Source organism: Thermobia domestica, chromosome 14 (genome assembly GCF_964235325.1).
Source record: "Thermobia domestica chromosome 14, izTheDome1.hap1.1, whole genome shotgun sequence".
Lineage (NCBI taxonomy): Eukaryota > Metazoa > Arthropoda > Insecta > Zygentoma > Lepismatidae > Thermobia > Thermobia domestica.
Window position 1 is genome coordinate 77,828,593 of NC_137467.1, and position 26,837 is coordinate 77,855,429.

General features: G+C 34.3%; 1 protein-coding gene across 8 annotated transcripts in view; it reads left to right on the forward strand.

The window, feature by feature from the left end:
- Positions 1-26,837, forward strand: part of Synd (protein kinase C and casein kinase substrate in neurons protein Synd) — a 367,852-nt gene that overhangs the window by 336,705 nt on the left and 4,310 nt on the right. For 7 of the 8 annotated variants that reach the window (XM_081738619.1, XM_081738618.1, XM_081738616.1 and 4 more), the window contains 4 exons: positions 2,037-2,263; positions 4,592-4,712; positions 16,849-16,956; positions 24,234-24,379. In XM_081738619.1, the coding sequence (XP_081594745.1) occupies positions 2,037-2,263; positions 4,592-4,712; positions 16,849-16,956; positions 24,234-24,379 (602 nt within the window). The remainder of the gene's footprint in view (positions 1-2,036; positions 2,264-4,591; positions 4,713-16,848; positions 16,957-24,233; positions 24,380-26,837) is intronic. The other variant, XM_081738620.1, reaches the window with a different exon arrangement.

The following is a 26,837-nucleotide window of genomic DNA, read 5'->3' on the forward strand; positions in this document are numbered from 1 at the left end:
ATCGTAGAAAAATAATATTTACTAAAGATGGTTCATAGAATAGTATATAGAGTTGATTATACAGGATGTTGAAATGTCAGAAAATTGATTAAATTCATTGAAGATAGTTTTTGTTGTAGAATATCGACCGTGTTTACTCGAGTATAAGCGTCTCTCTCTCTCTCGCTCTCAAGTGTTGGGATAAAAGTTTTGAAGGGCGCTTATAGTGACATAATCAGCTTTTGACAAACTACGAATACCGATACAAGTTTTTATTGTTTTTATTTAAGTTTTATTTACTTATTTATTTAATTATTTATTTATTTTTGACGGTGGTTTTATTCTTCCTGTTAGCTACTATTTTATTTTATTTTTACGGTAAATGCATAGAGAACATAATAACATTACAACATGAGTATCAGTACATTTAATAATAACCCCACTTATTGACATCTTTTGTTCATTCGTTGAAATGCGATAACAAGCTAATGATTTATTATTACAAAAATAAACAATAACTGATTTGGGATCCAAAGTTCTATTATAGATTCTTTAATGTGTAGTTCATAAAACATAATGTAAATTAAAGCTTAGTATTTTTCAAAACGGATAACTAAATCAATCTTTGGTCATGTGCTTTTGTTTCAGTATATCGGTAGTTCGTTTATTTGTGTGTGTATGTGGGTGTGACGTATTGCTTATGGCCGTGGAATGTATTTAAAAGCACCTGTATGTAGGGAGGATTAAAAATGGCAGTGATATAACTAAGAACACAGATTCACTATTTTAGAGTAATTGTAGACAGATTTAAAGCCAACTCTTCAGCATTGTGCTATTAAGAAAGGATTGTTCCAATCCTGTATAATTGACCTCTATTCTCGATTGTAAAATATGTTATTGATTATGTTCACCTGTCTTGTTCCCACTATTCACATCTTTTATATACATATTTGTTCACATATAAATAATATGTAATCAATTTTTCTGCGTAATTTTCAGTATAGTTGTTCTGTTTTGTTGAATTCGTATTATGTATGTAGTTTAATATAAGCCAAGATAAAGAAAACTTAAAAATTCCTGGCGCGCAAAGCTGTGCAACACAGCATCTGTTGTCAAGCCGAGTCTGTCTCTGCCTGAGCTCAGACAACAAGCAAGATAGAGAGCTTTTGAGTATTCTCTCTTTGACGATAGGCTACTCGCCCACCAAATTTCGTTTAGATCCGGCCAGTAGTTACCGAGAAATTAAGTACCACACACACACATACATTCACCTGATCACGCTGGGAGCTAATAATTGGCGTAAGACCTAATCCTTAGTTCGCATCACCTAGGTATTTGACATGTATGCTTTCCTTTATTTCTTTCTAAAGTGCTGAAAGAAGTACTGAGAGCATGAGCTGCCGAATTCATATTTTCTCCATTTAACGTACGTACCTCATTTAAGTTTCGTTCCTAACTATAAAATTATATACAATATTACTAGCCGGTCTTCGTTCAATATGCATTTGTTTCGTGTTCCCATTATTTTGATAATTATCTGTAGATGTTAAGGCAAACCCTGTTTGTACAAATTAAGCACTTCAACTCGACTGATTAGCTTTGTCGTTTTTGATAAGATTTTTTTTTTTTTTTCCTATTGCCGATTAGGATTTTTCACTTAATAACAGTTTAACTATTCTTGGTGTGTTCTCACTTTCAAGAAATAAAGTAAATTGCAACGCCATAAGCTTACGAGACGAATTATAGATTTGTGAATGAAGTGATTGAAGTTTGACGTTTCAGTTGTAAACAGAGATTACGAAATAAGGTATTTGTCAATGTACAAAAGCTGCGTAGAGAAATTACATCTTCTTTAATTCATGCAGTATTTTGAGAAACGTGAAAAACATAATAATGCTATCTTATTTTGATGCTAATTGTTTTTTGTTCCTAGTGAACAAAAACTTAATATTTAAGCCAGCATCATGAGTATTAAATTAATATATAGTTATTGGTTTGCGCTTTATTCACCAGCAAATGGCTCCTGTTATTACCTAATTCTGAAATTTTCCTCTCAGGTTAAAAAGATGCAGGACAGAGTTCAGAAGTCAAAAGAAGAGGTTCAGAAGACCAAAGAAAAATACGAACTAGCTTTACAAGAGATAAACAACTATAACCCCAAGTACATGGAAGACATGACAGTTGTTTTCGAAAAGTGCCAAGAAATGGAAGCTCAGCGATTATCATTTTTCAAGGACATGCTCTTTGGCATTCACAAGTGTCTCAACATTTCCCAGGATCCTGTGTAAGTAATTGCGTAGAACTCTTTTGAGATAGCGTCTATGTTAAGTGTATCATATTGCTGAAAAGCTAAGAGGAAGTCTTCCTTATAGATTTCACTAACATAATATTGATCACCAATTTCACTAACATTACGCTATTATCATTAACAGTCAACAAAAGTAACATCAATAACTATGAAAGAAAGGGAGTTAAAGAAAAAATCTGTAAAGTTTTATATACTAACGGGGTTCACACGCACCTTGAAAGTCAGTGAAATATTTTAAAATATGCCGAGGGTCAGGGAAATTGCTACATTTCATAGAAGTCAGGCAAAATGCAGTGTTTCACGAAAGTAAGTAGACAGTTTCTATTAAACAGTGTTAACAGGTATTACAACTGTTCACAGAAGATGTGAATAAATCTCAGAGAATCAATGTAGATTCAAAAGGAGTATGATGAAAAAAAGCTGCAAAAAATAATTATCTTCAGAAATAAATAAGCTTGAGAAGCACCAAAAGGTGTGAAGCTTCAAACTTTGTTGGAAGAAGAAAGTAAATAAAAAATTTAGATGTTACGGAACAAAATAAATTAGGTTTGTAGATAATCAAAGATTGGCCAAAGTATGATATGTTTGCATGTTTATGTTTGAGTATTAAGAATGCCCAGAGATTACATTAATGTATAATTATTGTTTGGTACTAATGTTTTATAGTATTCTAAGTACAGGAAGTTCGGCTCAGAAGTAAGTATTTACAAGAAGAAAGTAATTATACTACATTTAAAAAACAAACAGGAGAGCGATGGACTACTATGGGAAGGTGGAGGCCGATTAAAATTATTATTTTCCTAAACCTATCCATAAATGATAGTGTTGGTGGTGTCACGAAAATTTACTTAGTCATGGAACACAATTTTAACCCCGTTTTAAAATCACACAGGGTTTTCAAAGAAAGTGTAGATTTTCACTTAAGAAACTGCTGCTTGTGTGCTCTAATTACCTTAGATTAATGGTTCGTATCCTAGCTTTACGAGGTTTTCGAATAATACCATGCACATGTATTACGATCTATGAATTCGGAAGATGTTACGGAAATTTTCACGGAAAATCTTCTTTTAAAATTAGAGTGCCCCTGTTGTAGCTACAACTTCAGGAAAACTTTCTCCGTACCTCAAAAAATACTAATGGGCCTTGGCTTTGTATTGCCAAGTTTATTGAAGTACGGTTATAGATATGAAGGTAGAAAAGTTTTTCGATTCATGCAGAATAATATTTTCAGTTTGTACGACCTACAGAGAGAACGAGTGTGTGTGTGTTTTTTCATGTGTAAGCGATAGTACGTGACCTTATAAATAAAACTTGAAGCGGAAAGGCACTTACAATTTTAATTACCAGATAAACGCATGAATCAATCTTTGACCACCATATAATTCAATTATTTTATAACTGTTAAAGGTGCCATCCGGTATTTATCTGGTGGAACAAGACCTTAAAAAAAAAAAAAAAAAAAAAAGATAATCGACCAGCAGTTTCGAAAGCAAGATTGCGAAGCAAGAACGATTAATACTAATAAAGAACTCTTCATTCTCGTAAGATGTTGAAGTTATGTATTAAACGATTAGGATAAGCTATTGAAGAAACAGAGATCATCTGTAGACTGCATCTCCATTCAGAGCTCCTCCGTGGCTAAGCGGTTAGCGTACGCGGCTTTGGCATGGGAGACCCGGAACCACGCAGACATCAGTTCAACGCTCTAACCACTAGACTACGGTGTTCCCTTCCAACCTCATTTACATCCTTAAATGCTGCCACTGTTTGGCCTTCCGTGTTGGCAAAACTAGTTAACCTGTTTTTTTTTTTTTTTTTTTTTTTAAACCCGTATCAACAATCACCAGTACTTCTGCAGCGTTCAATTTCTCTAAAATCAGCGAAAGTTCGTCGTTTAATGTAATGTTTAAACCATCTATATTAATTTGAAGGAGTAAAAATGAGTACATTAAGTTTATTCATGTTTCATCAGTTCCTCAAATAGTTTACATAATGTATAGGAATGGCCCAGACTTTCCAGATTCCTGAAAATTTATTTTCCGGCGGAAATTTCACTTTCCGGAATTCGAAAAAATCCGGAATTTAGAAATATTCCGGAATTTTTCCGAATTTAGGATTTTTTCCAAAATCCGGATTTTTTCCGGTTTTACTTTCCGGATTCCGGAAAGTGAAAATTCCAGAATTGGCTATCGCTAATAACGTATCAAATTACTGTTTAAGAAAAGAATGTAAGTAATGAAATTTATTACAAAATTGACGTATATGTCCACTCTTACAATTATTATGAATTCTTTTGTATTTCAGTCTTCCTCAAATCTATGAAGAATTCTATCACACGGTCAATAATGCAGACCACGAGAAAGATCTGAAATGGTGGTCCAACAACCACGGTGTTAATATGGCAATGAATTGGCCACAGTTTGAGGTAAGCTATCCCATGTATCGAATAAAGTATTTTAGTGTTTTGAGTTTCGGAATGCCAAATAATTGCTTTTGTAATTTTCTTTTTATTTTCGTAATTGTTTTCGTTTTAAATGCATGAATTGATTTTGAAATTTTGTTCTGAAACAAGTTTATGCATCCGTATATTTTGTAGTTCTGTACTGCAGAAGTATGTTTGATGAAGTTTTCAGTAATGTTATGCTGCGAATCATTAGAAAATAATAAATTCAGTAAACCACAGTAAATCTAAAGCTTTTCAAGATCAGCTTGCCATTATGAAAATCCAATATTTTGTTAATACTAGAAAACGAATCATTCTTACTATGCTCGAATAGTTTGCAGATATACAGATAGCACTTTAAGCATAGAACTTGTTTTAGTTACACCAGAAAGGTCCAGTGTATATTAATTGTCTCGATATATGTTTAGTACTAACAAATTACATCCTTTACAGAGCAGAAGATAGCTTGCTTTAAAACAAATAATAATAATAATAAAAAAATTATTCGTATTATTGCACCGTGAGACTTGCCGAAATATGAATCTCTTTAGTAACGATGAACAGTCAGAAAGTTTTTTTTTTTTTTTTTTTGGTCATCTTTTATATTTCATCATTTGAAAATGGACAAACGAACTTGTAGTTTTTTTTGTATTTTTTTTAACTTTCGAGCGATGGTAGTAAAGAAGGTGGTATGGTAATCGTGAAAGAAATCGAATTTCGAGATTTCAAGGAATTTACACGTTTTATTGCTTTTACATATCGAAAAAGTGAGTTTTGAATGTCTCCGCCTGTTCGTCTTGATGTTCGTATTACTCGTTATACCGTTCAGTATGTCTGGACCAAATTTTTGTCGTACAACACAGTGTAATTAATTTATCATGAAAAAGTCCACAAGAGAGATTTCACTCTTAGAGTTGAGTTCTCTTCGGCAATGTTTTCAGGAATCTCTCATTATAATTTGCGTATTTAATAAAGAATTTTTTCAGTAAAAGCTGTAGAATGACAATTCAGTATAAGAATTGGGAACGAGAAAGTTTAGTGCGGTAGCCGATATCTTTTACTCGTCAAAGTAGCTGGAAAAGAAAAATTTGGTGAACAGCGTGCTGGACTTTGAAAATATTATAAAGGCCTCATTCCTGTGCAAATGATAAAATTCAGCCGTTCCTTTTATCCGTAGGGTGGAATGATCTGGGCAACGCCAAACATACTTTCTAACAAGCATCTACTACTCTTGTCCTATTAGCAAGATGGCGAAATGGCAGTTCGTTGTCATGAAGCCACTACAAAGTCCTCCCAAATCGTCTTATAATAATCGTATATCACCATTCTTCCTGCCAATGTTTTCACAGTGTTGGTACACCGACAGATGACGTCGACACATCGATGTCCTTCTCCTAAAACCCAACAATGGCTTCTTCGATCCCCCGTGAAGTGCATGTTTGAGGTGTAACATGACCCAAGTATTCGTTTTCCGGTTCTCGGTTAAGTGTTACATGCTCTTCAGCATGTTTTTCTCTGTCGTATTTATCACTTTTCTTAACTTGGACGGGGTGTTGTCTTTTCTACCGTCGTACTAAAGGCCACGTGATAGCGTTCAAGAAAATTCACCGAAATGGACCTGTAGTTTTTTTTTCCCTACTCTTTTGTGATTTTACTTTTGTCGATTACGTTTGATGTGTCATCAGGCGTGATTAATGCAACAACTTCAAATATGGCTCAGGCGAAGGAAGCGAAAACTCGATCAAAGGCTCCTTACCTGTCAGCAGTGGCACATTATTTTGAGATGAAATCTCATTTGCTTAGGTCTGCTAGGAATCTCAGCTTGAACGGGTGGTGAAGTGGAAAGATGATTTGAATCGAGAACATTAACTAAATCGGAATCACAATTCAGCTTGGCAGTTGACGTCGAACTGTGATCATCATCCTCTTGAAGTGTGGACTGATCTACATCTGACTGACTGACTGTGACGTCAAGTTTCATCCGCTCTTCCTCTTCTCATTGCCTCCCGTTCTAATGTTCGTGTAGCTTGAACATCCAAATAGACATGGCCATTCTCCTGTCAGTTCTTTGATCCAACAAATATTCATCTTATGCAAGTTAATCTTCCTTTCTTTTGTGCATCTAGCGGTGGCTCAGTGGTAGAGCATTCACGTCTGGTGCATGGTGTTCCTGGTTCGATCCCAGCTCGCGCCAAGTGAACTTTGTGGTGGACAAACACCGTGTGCGTGGGTTTCTTCGGGGTTCTCTTGTTTCCTTCCACTTTCTTCATTCCACCGTTTCATTCATTTCTCATCATCACCCTCTCCTTTAGCCTATCCGGCATAACCGTGGGATGTAAAACTCAAAGATTTCATTTCATTGTTTTGTGCATCTACATCGCATAAACGTGTTGCGTTTACATTCCGCGATATCAAAGAGCTGGGTCATTTCGCTTCCCTTGACCATTTCTCTTCTGAATTGTGTTTCTTTCTTCTGGAATGTTTCTCAATTTTATCTCTTCTTAGGTATCTTCAGAAATTACAAGTATTGCTAGTGATAGCTGTCTTAACATTTCTAGAATCCTGTAGTGAGATACGATGGATATGGAGGCAGCTGCTATTTCTTCGCTCATTTCCTTAAATGAAGATTCTTTTACCGATACTTTTCAATTGTAACGCACCTATTGGCAACATCTGATGTCAGCGTGTGTCGATAGCGTATTCTGCATTTAATTACATGGAGGCTTGAAAATTGAAATTGGACGGAGGCTCGAAACATACAGTTAATGCTGCTGTTATATGTTTCGAGCTGAATTCCAGTTCTTAAAAGTTCGTAGAGTAAGTATTGTTTGTTCGTAACACGCTTCAGTTTGTCTTGCGCAGATTCTGTTTTTTATACAATTGCAACTGTCACATGCAACGTAGCACACTTCGCGTTTGCAAATAAGAAACGACGAAAAATATTTGTACAAGGTTTGCCAATTCTTAAACTCAAAATCCCACTTTGAGTGGAGGGAGAGAAATTACGAAAATTCCGCTAGATTAGAGGGAAAAAGACACCAGAATAAATTCCAAATGAATTTGTGTATATATATATAATATTAGAGTGGCAACGAAAATTCACTTTTGCATTTTTAATGGTCTCAGGGTCAAATTTTATTTCTTTTTATTTCAAATGTTTACTACAAAAATGTTGAAGCAATTACACAATATTTAGTGGTCGCTCAACGCATCAATAAATTCGCTTAAAACCACTAAAATGTGAAAATTCACATATAAATAGGGTCTAATATGAAATTCAAAAATGTTTGGAAACATCCTTTAGTATTATTTATGTTTTACGTATGTATATTTTTTATTCAGTATTTATGTTTGCGGAAGTATATTCAACACAAGAAACAAAAATACTTTGGTTGAGAATGAATCTACTTGGGGTGGGGAAATTTCTTTCTGTGGTGCTCTACAACTTGTAGAATAAATTGGACCTGATCTTCCTGATTGATCAGTTTTCTATTGAAGTTTTGAATCAATGCAATTCCTCGTTCTGCCAGATCATTCACAACAGGCAGAGCTTTCACACGCTCTCGAACCTGAAGGAAAGTATAGTTCGTTTCTCATGTTTCAGGGTTTTCTAATAAAACAATCCCCGGATATCTCTAGTGATTAAACAGCTTTGTAGTGTTCCTGGAAACGAAGTCACTAAGGGCTTTATCTTTGTGGTCTCCTCATATCTTAAGCGCACGAGTTCTTAAACTTCACTTCCGTCCCTCAATAACACTGTAACTATGTCTTTCTTCACTGCTGCGTGGATTTCAGGATAAAAGTAACTGAGACCAGTGAGTGGTTCGCTCAAACACCACAGATATCTCGAGAAACTGTGCATTGCTGCTGCTTCAAGTTTTGCATTAACATTATTGTAGAAATGTAAGAGATTCAGGTCATTTCTTGAAGCTGAAAGCACAAGAAGAGAGAAATACCATGTCTTCAAATACATGCGACGACAAATATGTCGAAGTTCCGAAGCCTGTTCAACCCACGAGATGTAAGGGGTAACTGTGACTGGAAAAGATATATCTTCAGGCAATAAATCTATTTCGCCATCCATCGTGCATGATAGGCTCCAGGGACATAGAATGTGACACCTCCTGTAAGACCTTCGCCAAGAAATAGGAGAGCAAGTTTTAAAAGTTCTCTGTAATCATCTCTGTAATGATTTTGGTTGGCGGACACAACTTTGGCTTCTTCGAACCGACAGCCTTCGGGAAGTAGGACATGCTTCATACGAATTTTCCGTTGATTCTTTCCAAAATTTATTTCAGAAAATAATCTCATCTAAGAGAGAGCGTCCCTCAGCGAGTTTTCCTTAGATTAACAGAAATATAGTGAGCAGAGTCTTAATAGAATTACTTTCTCAAAGTGTATTCATGATTCCTAAAGTGTATTTCACATTGTATCTTGTTTTCAAATGCCAAATAGTTGTAATAAATGTTAGGTTTGAGAAAAAAATCTCAGGTAAAATGAGAAAGTCAAATGGTGTCACAAGTGCCCAATGTAATATACTCGTCACGCACCCTGTATATGATACTTCTAAACATATCGTCACCAAACTATACAATACGTTGCGAATACATCCGGAGGTCATATATTAACTGCAACTCAAAGAGAAAGAGTTGGGCGAAGACATGCTAAGTTTCGCATGTAATCCTTAAGTAATGTAAACGTAGCTATAAGTTTGAGCGCGTTGAGCGACCATTAAATATTAAAATACTCTAATGAAATTTTGCACACGTACTTAAGTAACCAAAAGGAATAAATTTAGGGGGTGAGACTCTTTTGAAATAAATTTCGAAATTTTCCCATATAACTGGTTGCCACCCTAATATATATATATATATATATATATATATATATATAGCGTGATTCAAAATGATGTGAACCATTACACCACCTTATAATTCTTTTATTAATCATCCAAATAGCTTCAAATCTTACAGTTAAATGCTAAAACTCTCCAAGTTTTTGAGATTAAAAAAAATGATGTACTATGTTGGTCCCCTTTGTTACCCTGCACACATCTATTCGGTATTCCAATTCCATCCAGACCCGTTTCAACATGTTTGCATCAGCAGTTTGCTCTGCAGTAGTGATGCGCTCGTTCAGTTCATTCACATCTTGGGTTAGAGTTTGTAGACAATGTCTTTCAGATCTCCCCAGAGAAAAAAATCGCAGGGGGTTAAGTCCGGTGATCTTGGTGGCCAACGTAGAAGCTGATGATCATTTTTACCTGACCGCCCAATCCAGCGGTGTGGCAGTCTGCTGTTGAGGAAATTTCTGACATTGTGATGAAAGTGACATGGAGCTCCATCCAATCGATAGATTAAGTTTGCGCTGTCATGTCCGAGCTGTGACATAAGCCACGTAGTAAGCATTTGTAGAAATGTTTGTCCAGTCACAGTTCCTTCGTCAAAGAAGTACGGACCATAAACTTTTGAAGGTGAAATTGTACAAAACACATTCGTCTTCGGTGAATTACGCACAATTTCACAGGTTTGGTGAGGCTTCTCAGTTCCTCAAATGCGAACATTTTGTTTATTCACTCTTCCTGTCACATGGAACGTAGCTTCATCACTGAAACAAAGTTTGCCCAAAAAATCATCAACAGCACTGCACAACTCTTGAAATGACTCACAAAAAGTCTTGCGACACGTGTGATCATCAGGTGTTAAGTGTTGTAACAACTGCACTCGATAAGGATACATCTTTAAATGTTTACGCACTACACGCTAAACAGTTGTTTGAGGCATTTGAAGCTCTTTGCTAACTCTCCTTGTTGACTTTTGTGCGCTGCGTTGAAAACTGGTTCGAACCCTTTCGACATCTGTCTCAGAAGTGGACGGCCTACCGGGCGGTTTTTCTTTACAGATGCATCCCGTTTTGTTGAATTTGTCATACCACTTACGTATGGAGTTCTTTGATGGTGGATCTTTATGAAATTTTGTGCGGAACTCGCGTTGAACACTAACAACAGACCGATAAACGTGAAACTGTAAAACGCAAAATGCTCTCTCTGCATTACAGGCAGCCATCTTGGATCTAATCACTCTGCCATCTAGCGTATAAATTTTAAACTATTACGTTCGTTCCAAACAAAACTTGAGGATAATATTGAAAGTATTTCCATAGAGATTTCATTGTTGATAGAGTATTATCACTTATAGAATGTTTCCTTATCGTTCACATTATTTTGAATCACGCTATATATATAATAGTGTGTGTGGTTTTGTGAAACGTATTTATAAGTGTGTGAATGGACATATTTTTTCTTAATATTTTTTCCATTAAGCAACGAGAGAGAGAAAACTGCTTGCTTTCTTCCCTAAATTTGGTGTTTCTCTTCTTGCGATTACGATGAAGGGACAAATGTGAAGAATCAAATTAATGCAAATTTTTCACTCATAGTTGCATTGAAAATTTTATTGGGGATTTGTTAAAAAACTTCATTTTTTTTATAAAGCATTTAAATATAAAGATTTTGACATATCAACGATAATTATAGCTCGACAAACAAGGGGAATATCTGAAGATCTAAAGGCGTATTATATCACACTGAAACTTGAGAGGCGTTCATAGAGGCAGAATTTTTGCCGCTTCAATCATTTCGGATTAAAAAAAAAGTCATAAGAATGTCGTACAAGATGATGGTTCATCATCTCTGTGTATTTTGAATCCCGAAAATGAATAGGAAATAGTAAACTCATTACCTTTTCCTTGAATCCTAACTATTTTCTGTTATGGCGCAAGGCCTCTTGCACGTAGGATTACCGTCCCACTCATCGCACTTACAGAACAGCCCTGCTTTCAGGTGAACCTAACTCGCTCGCTCCCGTGAGTTGTATATATATAATATGCATGGACGTCATCACTTGTCTGATCGGTTGAGATTGGAAGGTAATCATTGCAGCTTATCTTCAACGGTGAAATGGGGAGGCTTGAAACGAGCCAACCAAGTTTAGATGGTTTTGTAAAAAGGACACTGCTCCTCCAATATTTGTGACATCACAGTGTGTATGTTCTTTGCAGACTTTTCCCTGGAGAAACAAAACTTCATAACGGCCCGACATCCAAGTTGTGAAATTGCTTGAGCCTCCACCATCATCGCTTTAAGCCTTATATATATATATATATATATATATATATATATATATATATATATATATATATATAATATAATATTTCAGAAAATTCGTACAAGGCTCATAAATCACTAACAGATGAAGGAGGTGGGAGAAAGAGCTAACAAAGAATTTTAAATTTACACCAGATGAAACTTTCTTTCTTTCTATACAGACCTTTGGAACTTTTTTTCGTAGGTTCTGCCTTCACTGTCTAATATAGTATACTTAATTTACCAATCTGATTTCTCAATAATTACTCTATTTCATCTTTCTAATATTTTGCATTAACTTATACAGGGTATCCAATATACAATGCAACCCGGAGTTTGGGATAGTAGAACTTTTGAACCTGAAGTGCTACACAAATAATGGTTATACCAAAATGAAGCCTTGTTCATGCATATATTTTTAAACTAGAAAGCAACAATTGAAGTACACTAGGAACCACACAGTGTTGCCAGATGTAACCGAAGGTGTAAATCAATTCTTTTGCAAAATGTAAATTAACTCATATGTGTGGATGTTCTATCGTTAATTTTCAGTTTGTTTAGTTGGAGTAGTTTGTAAACTATCGAGCAGAAAAGAGATTTTTCATTTCCACCGATAATTAATCGGATGAGGCCTCTGTAAGGGGAACTAGGGAAATCGTAGTTTTCATAACACTCTGAATTGACAACTTTGCTGATGTTTCAGTGCATCAAAAGGTGTGTTAAGGATCTGTCTACATTATGCAATTCCTGAAAACAATAAAAAAAGAACTTTGAAATTATCATGATAAAACGTTTACTTACATACACCTGGCAACATTGCTACTACCATAAATTAGTTACCAGCTCTACAGCGGATGCTGGGAGTGTCCCCTGTTTTGATTCAAACACTGGTTCACACGTTTCACCAGGTTGGCAGCAACTTTACGAAGATTAGACGTGTTAGTGTTCTCAATGGCACTGCGAATGTTCGTTTCCAGGTCTTGAATAGTTCAAGAATTGTTCTTGTATACCTCTTGCTTTAAATAGCTCCATAGAAATGAATAGCGGTGTTGCCGAGTGCATGTAAGTAAAAATTTTATCATGATAATTTCAAAGTTCGTTTTTCATTGTTGTCAAGAATTGCATAATGTAGACAGATCCTTAACACGCCTTTTGATGCACTGAAATATCAGCAGGGTTGCCAATTCAGAGTGTTAATTTATGAAAACTGCGATTTCCCTAGTTTCTCCTTACAGATGCCTCATCCGATTAGTTATCGATGGAAATGAAAAATTCGTTTTTCTGCTCCATAGTTTCCAAGCTACTCCAACCAAAAAGCTAAAAATTAACGACAGAACATCCATACATATGAGTTAATGAGTCAATTTACATGTTTTGCAAAACAAAAAAAACTTCGGTTACATCTGGCAACACTGTGGTTCGTAGTGTAGTTCAATCCTTGCTTCCTAGTTTAAAAATATATGCATGAACAAGGCTTCATTTTGGTATAACCATTATTTGTGTATCAGTTCAGGTTCAAAAGTTCTACTATCCCAAACTCCGGGTTGCTTTGTATATTGGACACCCTGTAGTAGTGCATAACTATTGCAAAGATAGTATTATTTATGCGTTATAAAATACAAAATATGACGTATAGTGAGAAATGATGACGTAACTTGAATATGGTATCCAATGGTGGTAGTAACAGCCCCACAGACCCCGTAGTACAGGGTGAGGTGAACTTTAGGGGCAACTAAAAGTTACGAAAACTCACTCTTGTTTTGTAATTCTGTGAGGGGAAAGAACAGAATTGGTTACGCAGCCACTGATGTTATCCTATGGAAGCTGCGATAAACATGTACGGAGTTTCAAGATCGGCCACTGGGTCCTACAATCTGCGTCTAGTCCTTACAACAATGAAGAATCATTTACAAATTAAACTCATTTAGTACTTAATGGTCTTGATTTGCACCTGAGTTAAAAACAGTTTAGAACATGCTGCAAAAGATGTCAGGTTTTATCCCCTTATGTGAGTTTATGCTCGTTTCGGGTTTAAATTACTTTTCACTACCTAAGCTTTGGTATAGGATGGGAATTTACACTTAAACACGAGATCTAAACATTGGCCTCCTATTGAAAACCGAAGACACGTCTCCCGCACCAAGGGCGAGAATGCTTACCGCTGACTATGTGAACTTGAATTGGATAGCTTCATGTGCCAAAAGTTTTTTTTCACCATTTCTTCGTACCGTTTCATTTCATCAGTTTTTTCACCATTATTCACTTATAACCAGTGGTCGAATTTTGGCCAGTATTAGTCGATATGATATGTCGATAAATTACGTATTAAAATGGCAAAAATCATATCAGCTGTACAATTTAAAATAAGCTCTACAGTATTCAAGTAATGCCTAAATATGCACTGTGCTAAAACCTTAAAAATAGGTTCGCAATCTACCTTAAACGTGACCGGTTTTGTGACGTAAAAGGCAGTTAGAAACTTCCGGAGGCATGTCAAAGGAGACCTCTTGTCTGGGTCGCAAACCCCAAACAATTCTCATACATGAAATTACTGAATGGCCTTAACATCCACCCAGTTCCTCCCAGAAGTAATTTAAATTAATGCAAGTCTTGGGGGCGTAGATAGCGTAGCTCAGAGTTAATTAGAAACATGGGAGTAGAAATTCAAAGATAAAATTCGATAACACAGAAATAATTTAGAATAAGAATTTAATGAACTGATCTGGAATGATTGAATAATCACAGAGCATGGTATGGACTGGTATGACTTAAAAACTAGAGAAGACAATGCATAATCACTTACTTTTGGTAACGGTGATAAGCAGAACCTCTGATGGACAGAATGACGGAGTAACAAAACTAATGATGAATAATTTGACTCGCAGAGTTTCGACGTCAAAATAGAACTTCCCATACCCGAAAGAGAATCCGGTAGTATTTATATGATTTTTCCGTCATGTTAACATTCTTGCACATTCTTTCTCAGTCTTCCTAGTTCTAGAAGTCATAGCCGGTCATTTGCATTGTAGAAGTCAAGGCACTCTAAATTTTCCATTGGATTATGAATCCTAAAGAATATTCAAACTGCCTCCACTTCATACATTGCCTATTTTATACACATTTTAAAATTCAATTAAATATTTTGTTTCATTACACATTGTGGTACACAATAACTGGTTCATTTGTCATTTTCTCTCTCTCTTTCCCTCCCTTTCCGTATTTTTCCCCCTTTGTTTCTTGTTCGTTAGAATTGCAGTGATGAATCCAGTTTCAGTAAATTTATAAGTATTTATAATAACGTAGTTTTCGATACGTCAATAATGCTATGCACATGTTTTAGACACTTTTGTAGTAAGCACGTTGACATTACACAGTATTACAGATTGCACGTGGAAAAAATATATAAAAGAGATTAGTAATTTTGATTTTAAAAAAGGAACATTGAAAAACGATAACTGGTTTAACAACTTCTTAAAAAATAAACCTAAGATACTTAAGTTTACGCAGACAAGCATATTGGTAGTAATTGGTTTTCAGTTTGACCACTGGTTGTAACTGCCTACTCATACATATCTTACATATACGAGGTGCGAAAGAAAAAGAAGACTGAAGTAATAACTCAGAGTAGGTACATTATTGGTTCCTGTCGGTGATGTCATCTTCAAAGTAGTTCCCCTCTGCTTCAACACACGTCTTCTTCATTCGCTGCTGCCATTGTATGTAACATCCGTGAAAGTAATGTTCTGTAAGGATTTTTAGTACATTTTCCAATTTTTTAACCTCATTAACGGAAGTAAAATGTGTTCCTTTCAGTTCAGATTTGATTTTCGGGGGGGGGGGGGGGATCACAAGGTGCCAAATCAGGCGAGTACGACGGGTATTTTAACACTGCAGTGTTGTTCGAGCCAAAAATTCTGCTCATGTCACAACACTTTGGGAACCATCTTCGCACAGATTTTTCACATTTGCAATTCTTCCGTTAAGATGCGTCTAACTGACTCTGTGTCCAAGTTCATAGCCTCAGCAATTGTTCTAATACTCAATCTGCGGTCATTTCTCACAACACGAACATTTTCGATATTTCTTTCAGTTACAGAAGAACGCTGGCGATCTGTTCGTTCATCATCACAGTTCTCCCTACCCTCCAAAAGTTTTTTGTTCCTCTCACACTTGTGTCCTTGACGTGCAGGCTTCATCATAAACTTCCTTCAACATTTGAAATATTTCAGTGGCAGATTTTCGAAGTTTCACGAGAAACTTGATGTTTATCTTTGTCCTACTTTCACGCTTGTCATTTTACACCAACATACATACATACGCGTTCACTCTTTGTCGCTTATCTCGCGAATGGCTGGGCCGGGTGAGTCGAGTTCATTGTACTAGGTAGGGGAGCTATAGTAGTTTATCCTTGCAAAAACAATAAGCATTATATTAATTATTCTTAGTAATACGGCTACAAACAGTTTTTTTTTGTCGCACCTCGTATATCACAGATTCTAACTGTGTGATATTAAAGTGATGGTTTAATTTCATTCTCCTAAAGATATTTCAAGTTGTAACATAAAGTAATATTACAAGTAAATTTTATGATCGGATCTAAACAGATTTATCAACTATTAATGTAATATTACTTAGGTGTAGTGAGGTTAACATTTAGATTAATAGAATTAATGAAAATTAAAAGAATTGGTGATTTAAATGTTAAACAAGAACCACCACCTCTTTAAAAAAAAAAAAAAAAAAAGAGAGAAAAAGAAAAAGAAAGAAAAAAACTTCATCATTGATTCTTTTGTGGCACAGAAACACTTATTTATTTTTGTTTGATTTGAAAACTGTAATAATTGTTTTCTATTGATGTGCATGGTATTTGGTGCTTTTATTTTTAATATGTTATTGTGTATTATGTAGGGATGTGAATCCAATTGCTTGCTTTGAAAGTAAAAGATTTTCTGATGTGCATGCATGTGTTCGCAGGATTATACAGAAGAATTCAGGGAAATTGCAAAGGGCAAATCTAAGGATTCAATTCCAGCTGGTAGCATCACCTTGATCAATCAACGCAGTGTGGGCGAAGATGTGCATGTAATTTGCATTTTATTTTTAATTTCTAAACATGTAGATCACAAAGTGAACCACTTTGAACCTCACAAAAGATCATAAATTAATGGCAGACGTGGTTTTCGTAGAAAGGTGTTTGTTGTGCACTTAGGTAATTAAATCGTAAGGGTTCTCACTACACTCCTCACTATTTCCCAATATTCTGGAATAACCTAGGGAAAATGAAGACAAGTGAAAAAAAAATTAGAAGACGAGCCACCGAATATCTACAAAACGGTATTAATTAAACTAGGTCGCAGTTTATAACGCCATAAATGACGGGCACTCACCCAAGTTTCTGCGGTATATAAAATGTCTTGAAAACAGTTGTTCGTTTTTCCAATAATATTTTATAAATGTTAAATTGTTACAGCCTCATTAACAAAAGGAGAAAAGAAGTGAATATATGTTGTCGGCGTTCTGGCAGAAGTCACTAACTCAGAAAAAGAAAAAAGGTAGAGTTACGCACTTTTCAGTTTGAAGACGATGTACAAGGTGAAATGCGTGATGTTCTAATATTGTCAGGCTAAATATAGCAGGTGAAATTGTGATGCTTAACCCTGGTTATCCTTAGCATCACGTCACCTACTACATCTAGCTTGACAATGTTAATACGTCATGTATTTTACCTTGTATATCGTGTTCAGTGATGGAAATGATTTCTTACAGTTGATGCGTTTCGGTGAATTTGTAGTGACTCTTTGACACATTTTTGTCGTCTAAATCTGTTCTGAAATTGTAGCTAAGATCCTCAGAAGGCAATCCCGTATTTATATATAAGGATACAGAATAGTATATGGTATAGTACAGGGAAATTATTATTGTATGTTCATTACTTCGGAAGGGTAATATTTGAGTCAATTAATAAGATTTGTAGTAAAACGAGATCCCTATACTTTCTTTGTCCGAATGAAAAAAAAAAAATAAAAATAATAATAATAATTTTAGAAATGATCAAAAGATTGCGATCAGGGTTCACAAATTTTTTGACCGGCCCCTAAATGGAGTTTTCGTACTTTTGCGTAATAAGTACATCATACTAAGTTAAGTGGTAGTTTGAGTTTGGCTAAACTATATGTAGTTCTCCAGGTATAAAGCCTGCAAGAGAATTTTTGCCTGAACGTTCACATTTTTCCCATTATAATACGAAAAAAAATTAATAACTTTTTTAAAAAAAAAAAAAAACAAAAAATCAAGAAGTTAAATAATCAAGAATAATCAGTCACTTGATGAGAAAGAAAAAGGGTAAATCGATGGACACTATGGATTTTCTAATACTAACGAATAGTTTGTAAAGCTATTAGAGCAGTGTTCTACGACAAAAATGTTTTAGTGAAAATTTAATAATGTTAGCAATAAATGTTCTGAAAATGTAGTAGTTAGTGGAACAAAATTGTGATTTAGAATTTATGCATAAATTGAATGTTAGTTAATAACATTTTTGCAGCTAAAGACGTTTTATGTCAGAACTCACACGGAACGAGTTTATAGCATTCATTAAAGCCGTTAAAATCCAAGCAGGAGAATGTTAAGATACTATACCCAAGTTTCCCATTTCAAATTATTGACACAAAATAACACTAAAGAAAGAATAAATTCTGTAAATAATAAACTTGTACTACCGTTAAACTAACATCATACCTAAATTGGCCATTTTAGGCTTTAATTTCATAAACTGAATATATATTAGAAGCTCCATAGTATTAGCCTGGTCTACTCTTGTCCGAAACGAATGTGGGGATAGTAGCAAGAATGAGAAGACCAAACTAAACTAAGAGAAATATCTGGAATTTCTCTCTCAACATGCCCCTAAAAGTTAGGCAAATGTGTAACATGAGATTTAAGACTAATTTAGTTGTGATCAATGGAAGTGTTATTTAACTCAGAGAAAGACATATTGTTCGATTTGTAACAGTTTATTGAACAATGAATTTGGTGTTCTGAGATTGACTTGATTAAATATCTGAAAGGTCATGAGGAAAGAAATTAGGGAAATCTGGCCTTAAGAATATCATACCTGGGTGACTACTGGTCCTATGTTGTTAGGTAATCCCATCTGCAGTTCAGCTCCAAACTTTATAAATCGTCCATGGAAAATGAGCTTATCACTCGATAGTGTACGCGAATAAAATTTATAAATGATCTTTCCGAAACTTAGATTAAAGTAACTATCTCGGCTTGTCGCGAATAGATCTCTTAATAACTTCTCATTATCTGAGGTCTTATTAACTCGATTCTTGTTAACTGATTCTTATTCACTGCTTCTTATTAACTCCTTCCTTTTAACCCACTCTCTTTCCAAGGAAACGGTTTTATATAATCAAGAAATGAGGTTGCAGACATTGAAGATATTCATGACAACAACAGGCTCCAGATAGCACGTGGAATTCTTGAGAAACTCAATTGGGACAGGACATTCTGCTGACCAGAATCTCTAGAATCTCCAGACACAATCTATCGGATGATTTAAATTTTGTCAATCCAAGAATTTTTAAAAACATAAAGATACATAATTCTTACATAAACATTCTGTTCTCAATTTTGAAAATGAAAACGCTGATCCGATTGTAATTGTCTGACAAACGTAATAACTACATTGTATAAATTCTATCGTTAACATAATGTAACTAGGTTGCTTTATTTGCTTTTTAGTAATGAAATAATAAAGCGTCAGCGAACTAAATGATTTTCATGACATAATGTTATTCCTAATATTTGTGTGACATGATTTAATGAGTAAAATGATGATGTGAATAAACTTAAATCTAAATGACATAAAATATTGTAACTTTACTAAAATTGAAATCTAAAACCATAATATCTGATAATATTCCATAAATATCCTAAAGTATAATATGACATCTCCTTATATCCTATAACAATAGTAAAGTGTTTCCCGAATGGAGAACGAAATAAAAACCGAATTCTATACCAAAACAAAAATAGGTTTGAATGTTTCTTTATTTATGTATAACCTCAGTTCGATTTATTTTAAAAAGATTTATCGTAGTATATACTTATTAGAAGCTGTTACTTTTTACTACGATGATAATTAAAATAGACACTATTTTGATCACGTAGGAGCACTATATTTCCAAATAGATAATTGCTTCTCAGCAGTTCCATACACTTCTAATTTATATGGCGTCTTTCTGATTATATTAAACTTGTTTATAAACAAAACTTTGGTAACGGGAGCTGTTACCATAGCAACCGGATTACGACGTATAAACAAACATTTATCTCCAGCGGCAGCAACATAAATCATTTACAAATCGAGATTATTCATTACATTTTTATAATGTTTCTTCTTTTAACTCGTAGCTGTTGCAAGATAAAATAACATTTTTGCCCAACATTTTAAATAAAATAAAAGTAATAAATACATGTTATTCTTGTATATGATACTTATTTTGTCTGCCAGTTTGATTCAAGCAAAATAAAACAAAATATACAACTTTCACGCTCTTTGTAAGTGGTTAGGCAACCAACATGACAGTTCTGATATGTTGGGTTGCATAAACTACACGTGCTGAATATCAATGAATGCCAGTTTAAAAATCAGTAGAATATAACTAGTCCCTTAATAAACATAGAAATGAATGTTTTAAAGGAACCTTTTTTAATTGTAGAATCCACTACAGGGAATCAAAGGTGGTACATGAATAAAAATCATAACTCAGAAACGCAAAAATTTCAGTTTATCCCCCCAAAACAGGGTTTTATGAAAAAAGAAAACTCTGTTCCAAAAAAGCCGGCTTTTTTTTATCTCTAATACATACATTGGCCAGTGGTTTTCTTAGTCGATTAACTAACAGGTCTTAGCCTTAGTGTTTGGAACCGATACCAGCAGTGATGACATTTCTCAATAGACTTAGAAATGCATTATTTAACAATGAGGAACCTCTTGAAACAGTTTTCATTTTAGATTACGCCATTTTGTAATTACTAAAAAAAAAGAAAAAAGAAAGAAAGAAAAAAAGAAAATTTCAGTATTATCTTTTAATTTTCGTTGCGTTTTCAAAAATTTTTACATACACTGTAAAAGACAGTACAAAAGTTAATGGGCCATAGGTTTTCTAACTTCAGTTGCTGTTCTATACATCATCAAAAGCAAAGGTATGTAGTACTTGAACCTATTGTTTAGAAAAGTACACTCCTATTCAAAATGATTGTCGCATATCTATAACTGTCTTCTTGTAAGAATATAATTTGATAATGATTTTGCAAGATACTTGTAATACTGATACTATTGTATAATCGGAAACTGTATATTTCTGGTAAATTCCATAGGAAAATAATTATAAATACGAAAATTAGAATGAATAAAACAAAATGTTGCTAATTGGACAAGAAAGTTTTATTTTCGTTTTGTTTTTATTTACTGCTCTTTTGGCATGAAATTTACCACATACATGTCTTTACCGATTATACTCATACTAACGTTATAATAAATACCGGGTGAATTCGTTATCAAATTATATTCCTACAACAACATATTTATAGACATGCGACAATAATTTTGAACATGAGTGTACATAAATACACTGTATTTCAAAAGATGATGTAAATATTTTGGTAGGTGGCAGTGTCGATTAAATTTTATGAGAGCGATTGTTTTTTTTTTAACCGTCAGATTAATTACGGTTTCTATTTATTTAGTATTGAATGATGCAAAATACAATAAATGGCTTCAGTTTAGATAGATATTCTCAGAAATGAATTGAAAATTGATTTCATATATATGTATTTTTAAAGTCAGTTACCATTCATACTAGCTATCAAAATATTACTAGCCTTCGTTAAACATGCTGTATGTAAACCATTCATATTCATATTCAGTCGTTTGTTTAATAGTAATCATTTTAGAACTATGATTTAGATTATTACTTAAAATGTTTATATATTATTATTTGGTATGTATGAACTTGGATTCAAAACGTACAGACTTACAGGGAAAAAATTGAATATTTCTGGTAAGAGATACATTTCTAAATAATAAACTCTTATTTTGACTCGTAATCCGCAGCTAATTAATTGTTAGTAACTTTTTGAATAATTGTATTACTATCTTTGAAAACAAAGCAACACAGATTGATTGCTTCGTGCAAACTTGTCTCTAAATTTCGGAGATCTCTCATGATCGTATTACAGTACAAAGTTATTCATGGTTCAGAGTGGTAATGCTTTCTTAAGTTATATAGCTAGCATGTTTATTTATTTTTTTTTAATATATACTGATTATTTGCATGGTATTCATTAATTTTATTTATTAAAGCAAACAGGTATTCAGGTATAAAGTTCATTTAGCTTTTTCAATATAATTACGGTGGAGGGTCAGTAAAAGTAAACATGAATTATATTTTGTTGGTATTGTAATACCTCGTAGAGTAACTTGTCTTCTTAAAGATAATATATAGCAGAATTTTAACGTAATTATGGGTTGTTTAAGAATTTATTTTATTTAACATTTTAGGGTAGAGTTTAAGGTAGTATTTTATACTAGAGTTAATATTTATAATTTCTTTCATTACTAGAAGATTAATGTGTAATAAGTACTTATACAATTGTTGCTGAAATTTAGTCGTAAGATTTTCGTATAAGTGTTATGCAAATTTTGTAGAATTGTATTTAGTCACGAAACTGAAGAGTTAATTATTAACTCTTCTAATTATAAGTTGCCATATAATACTCGATAAAATATGACAAATTCTGGCCAAAGCATATACTATCTAATAAATAATAGCGGTACAGTTTCGCAAAGTATCTGTGCCTTCATCAGCCACATTATGAAATAAATTTTTTTTCTAGGCAGATTAACACAAAACTATCTGACTATTACAGGATTATGTTTCTCTTCAGCAAAAAGATGATATTCCTTCTTCACTACTGCAATGCCATTAACATTACTCAGTATAAGATTTAATGTACGACCATTTTCATTTTTAGTGTCGTTGTGCGATGTTCGATTGTATAAAGGCAATCGAAGCTTCAACACATGTCCTTATAGACGCTATAAGGAGATTTATTATTTTATTGACCTACTTTCGCTTGAGAACGTGATTTCGGGAAAGTAGGTAGTAGTAAAATAGGTCAGCAGAATAATAAATCACCTTACCGCGTCTATAGGAAATGTGATAAGGAAGCTTCGATTATCTTTCTACAACCGAACATCGTACAAGAACATTAAAAATGAAAATGATCGTCTATTAAATCTTATACTGAGTATTGTTAATGACATTGCAGTAGTGAGGAAGGAATATGGTCTTTTTGCTGAAGAGAAACACAATCCTGTAATAGTCAGTTCGTTTTGTGTTAATCTGCCTAGAAAAAAAAAATGTATTTCATAATGTGACTGATGAAGGCGAAGACGCTTTGCCGAAACTGTAACGCTATTATGTATTAGTATATGCTTTGGTCAGAATTTGTCTTTTATTTTATACAAGATATTCCAAAGCTAGAATGAGTATCAGATAATACTCGAATATACCATGCTTGTAAAGCTACGTACTCTTGTAATTCACACACTACGAATTAGAAATAAACATGAAGAGAGTATTTCAGGCATGTAATATTTTCTAAAGTTTGTTCTGCGAAGTTAGTTAAATTTTAGGCTGTATCGCATCAATCATATTGTTTAGTGTCATAATGGAGAGTTTAATGAGGATAATATTTTAATATCGGTTTTACCTGAATAAGAAGCATAGTTCTCATACCACTATCAGTTTTTAGATTCACAAAGAAATTAGTTTTTCTTCATGTTCTCAAAAACTACGCGAGAGATTTTACGTACCCATATAATTTTGTTCAACTCATAAAATCTGTCTGTTGGTATATGTCTCAACTTTGGACTTTTTTTCCCCTTAAACTCTAATAACGTTGTGGAACTATATGGTGCGACTTCAATATATTCTGTATTGATTGTTACACAAAATTTACTTACCCGGTAAGGAAATTCAGTGCGGACGTTTATTTCTATACATCTGAAAAACTTGTCGTTGTGGATACAATATCAAATAGGTACAAAGTCCTTTGAAAACATATTATTTTTATTTTACACCATTTTCGTCAACTTAACGAACATATGACAAATTGATCTGAGCTTCGAGGGGAAAATAATAAAAAATAATGAAGATGTAGAAGGAAACGATACAAATAAACTCATTCGGACAGTCTTGTCCAGTTTAGGCATTCTTGTTCTAGTGTGTATGTTAATTGTATAGTGTTTATTTTTCCTAAAGTTGTGCACATGATTCTTTCAGGAATATCCTCCAACAAACAATAAGGCCTCAAAGAAAGGTAGCAGAGTTATATCAACAGATGTATCGGACAGCAAAACAGACGGGTACAACTCAGGAAAAGTGGCAGCTGAGAAGACTGAAACCGGAAACAGAGCTTCAACTATTACGTAAGTGATAATATCTTAATTGTAAGAGTTAGAACTTCAATAGTGGGAACACTGTTGTATATATGCCATGGACAGAAAGTGATTTTAGCTTATACCGCACGTTAGATCGATATCTAACCTACTTCACAACAAATGAAGTATACTTGCCAACCCTTGCGCATGCATCATAAAGAGAAGAGTAGTTTTGTTTGACCAGTCTAGAATTATACATCCACGATGTTGAAGATGAAATGTGCCCGTAACAGAATTACTGTTTATTTTGAAACCGTTACAATAATTCGTGCATAACTTATCATTTTACAGGACAATGTTCGGTGCCAAGTGCAAACTGTGACTGATTTGTTTGCTCAGGCTGGCGGGGACACTCGATCGAAAAGGTATAAAAGCCCTTTCAGGCTAGCCATCCTGAGTAAGGTTTTCTGTGGGTTTTCCTTATTCACACCAGACAAATGCCAGGATGGTTCCTAACAGAAAGGTCGGACAAGTCGCTTCCTTTTTTCCCCCACTTCTACGGATAGTGTGATCGCCGAGGGACGTCATCTTCCTCCCTCCTACGTGACGGGCTAAAATGACTATAGACGCCGAAAGCCCAGAAGTATAATTTTCGATACCTAGTTGTTTGCTCGGGGGACCGGCAAGTATTTCACTGTCCACTATACTCGCCGGACGTAAGTCCTTATTACTGTAATTCCCAAGACGGAGCCACTTCGTGCCATATTTCATTCTAAACTGCAGGTTTCCAGATGTTCCTTCTCCAGGCAATAAACCGGTGCATTCGAATCAACAGATTCCTACGGGTATACTAGAAGCACCATATCTCTGGCAACAGATCGCCTACAAAGCTGGAGACATTATTGAGAGACGGTAAAAGTTTTACTTATGTATTCTGGCCTTATCATTTTACAGATAGTGAATAATTGCCACTATTAAAATTCCAGCCCTCGTATGTATCGTATTTGAATCATTGGATTAAAATTTGAAGGAAAGAAAGAGCAAGAAAATCTGAACAAGAAACTCTTTCATGAATCGTCATATAATTACTTCGAAAATCTCTATTTCTGCTGCAGTCTTCTTGATCACGAGTGCATCATTTAATGACAAAAATGATATTTTTTTTTAGGTCAGTTTCTTGTTGCGACTATCCATTCTGTTCTTTCTAAGTGGTGTGTTTAAAATTTATTGCAATTCTTCTAAGTAGAAAAATACATTTAAAAGACGAAAAGACGTATTTAACCTTACATCTTTTATTTATTTATTTTATTTATTTATTTATTTATTTATTTATTTATTTATTGACGATATTCCAAGGATTTTCTCGCCTTTTTCTCAGTTTTTTGCTATATTGCTAAACATGTGAGACTTTTCTTGGTGGAATTCCATACCTCGCTATAGTACATGTTTCTTCTTAACTGTTCACACAACGTACGAAGGTTGATATTAGTAGCTTTTATATATATATATATATATATATATATATATATATATATATATATATATATATATATATATATATATATATATATATATATATATATATATATATATAATGTGTTCATGCCATTCAGGTGCATTAATTCAGTATAGCGGACTCAGCTGAGAGGGAACATTATTTGAACAATTGGATTAAGAGAGACAACTCTATGATGTAGGATAGCTGAAGAGTCAGTGAATTCAGCGAACTTCTCGAGCCACAAATTTGAGAATTGTAAATGCTATTCATCTTTTAGTTTCGTACCGGGCAAAAAATTCAACTAGTATGGGAGAAACTAAGAATTATTCAGAAGGTAATTCCACTTAAAGAGAAAGAAAAAAAAAACTTTTATTGCGGGTTCTAAAACTCATACCCACGTTCAGTGGGGAGTGATCTAGATTCTAGAGGTTAGATGATGGCAGCATATAGTCCGTACCCTCCGGGGCCTTGTTTCAACAGTAGGGCAAATAAAGATATGATGATGTGGTAACACCACGTGTCTCATGACGAAAAAAAAAAAAAAAAAGTATAACACTAACCCTCACTACTCAGCGTGTAGTGGAGAAAATGTGTGATTGACAGTAAGGGCAAAACGTTCTTTCAAGCTGAATGTGAACATCATTGAAACTGAGAATAATATGCAGAAGGGGTTTTAAGTCTTTATGTACCATGTAAATGTTCGAAAGTGTTCAATTTGTACTGCAAAATGAACATATGGTAGTTGTTGATATGCTGACAAACATATGTGCAAGCTAGTTATGTGAATGCTGTGAGAGTTCCTAGCGTCCCGAAGGCTCCCCCACTGGTCTAGTGGCTAGCGCATGTCTTTGGTTCACGTGATACTGGATTCGATTCCCGGTGGAATAGCGTTTCAGTTTTTTTTAACACATTACGGTGGTTTGAATTCCACTTTAAACTATAAGTCCACGTCTCATACAACCGAGAATGGACACTTCAACAACCAACTAAAGAAACGTCACATCCAAG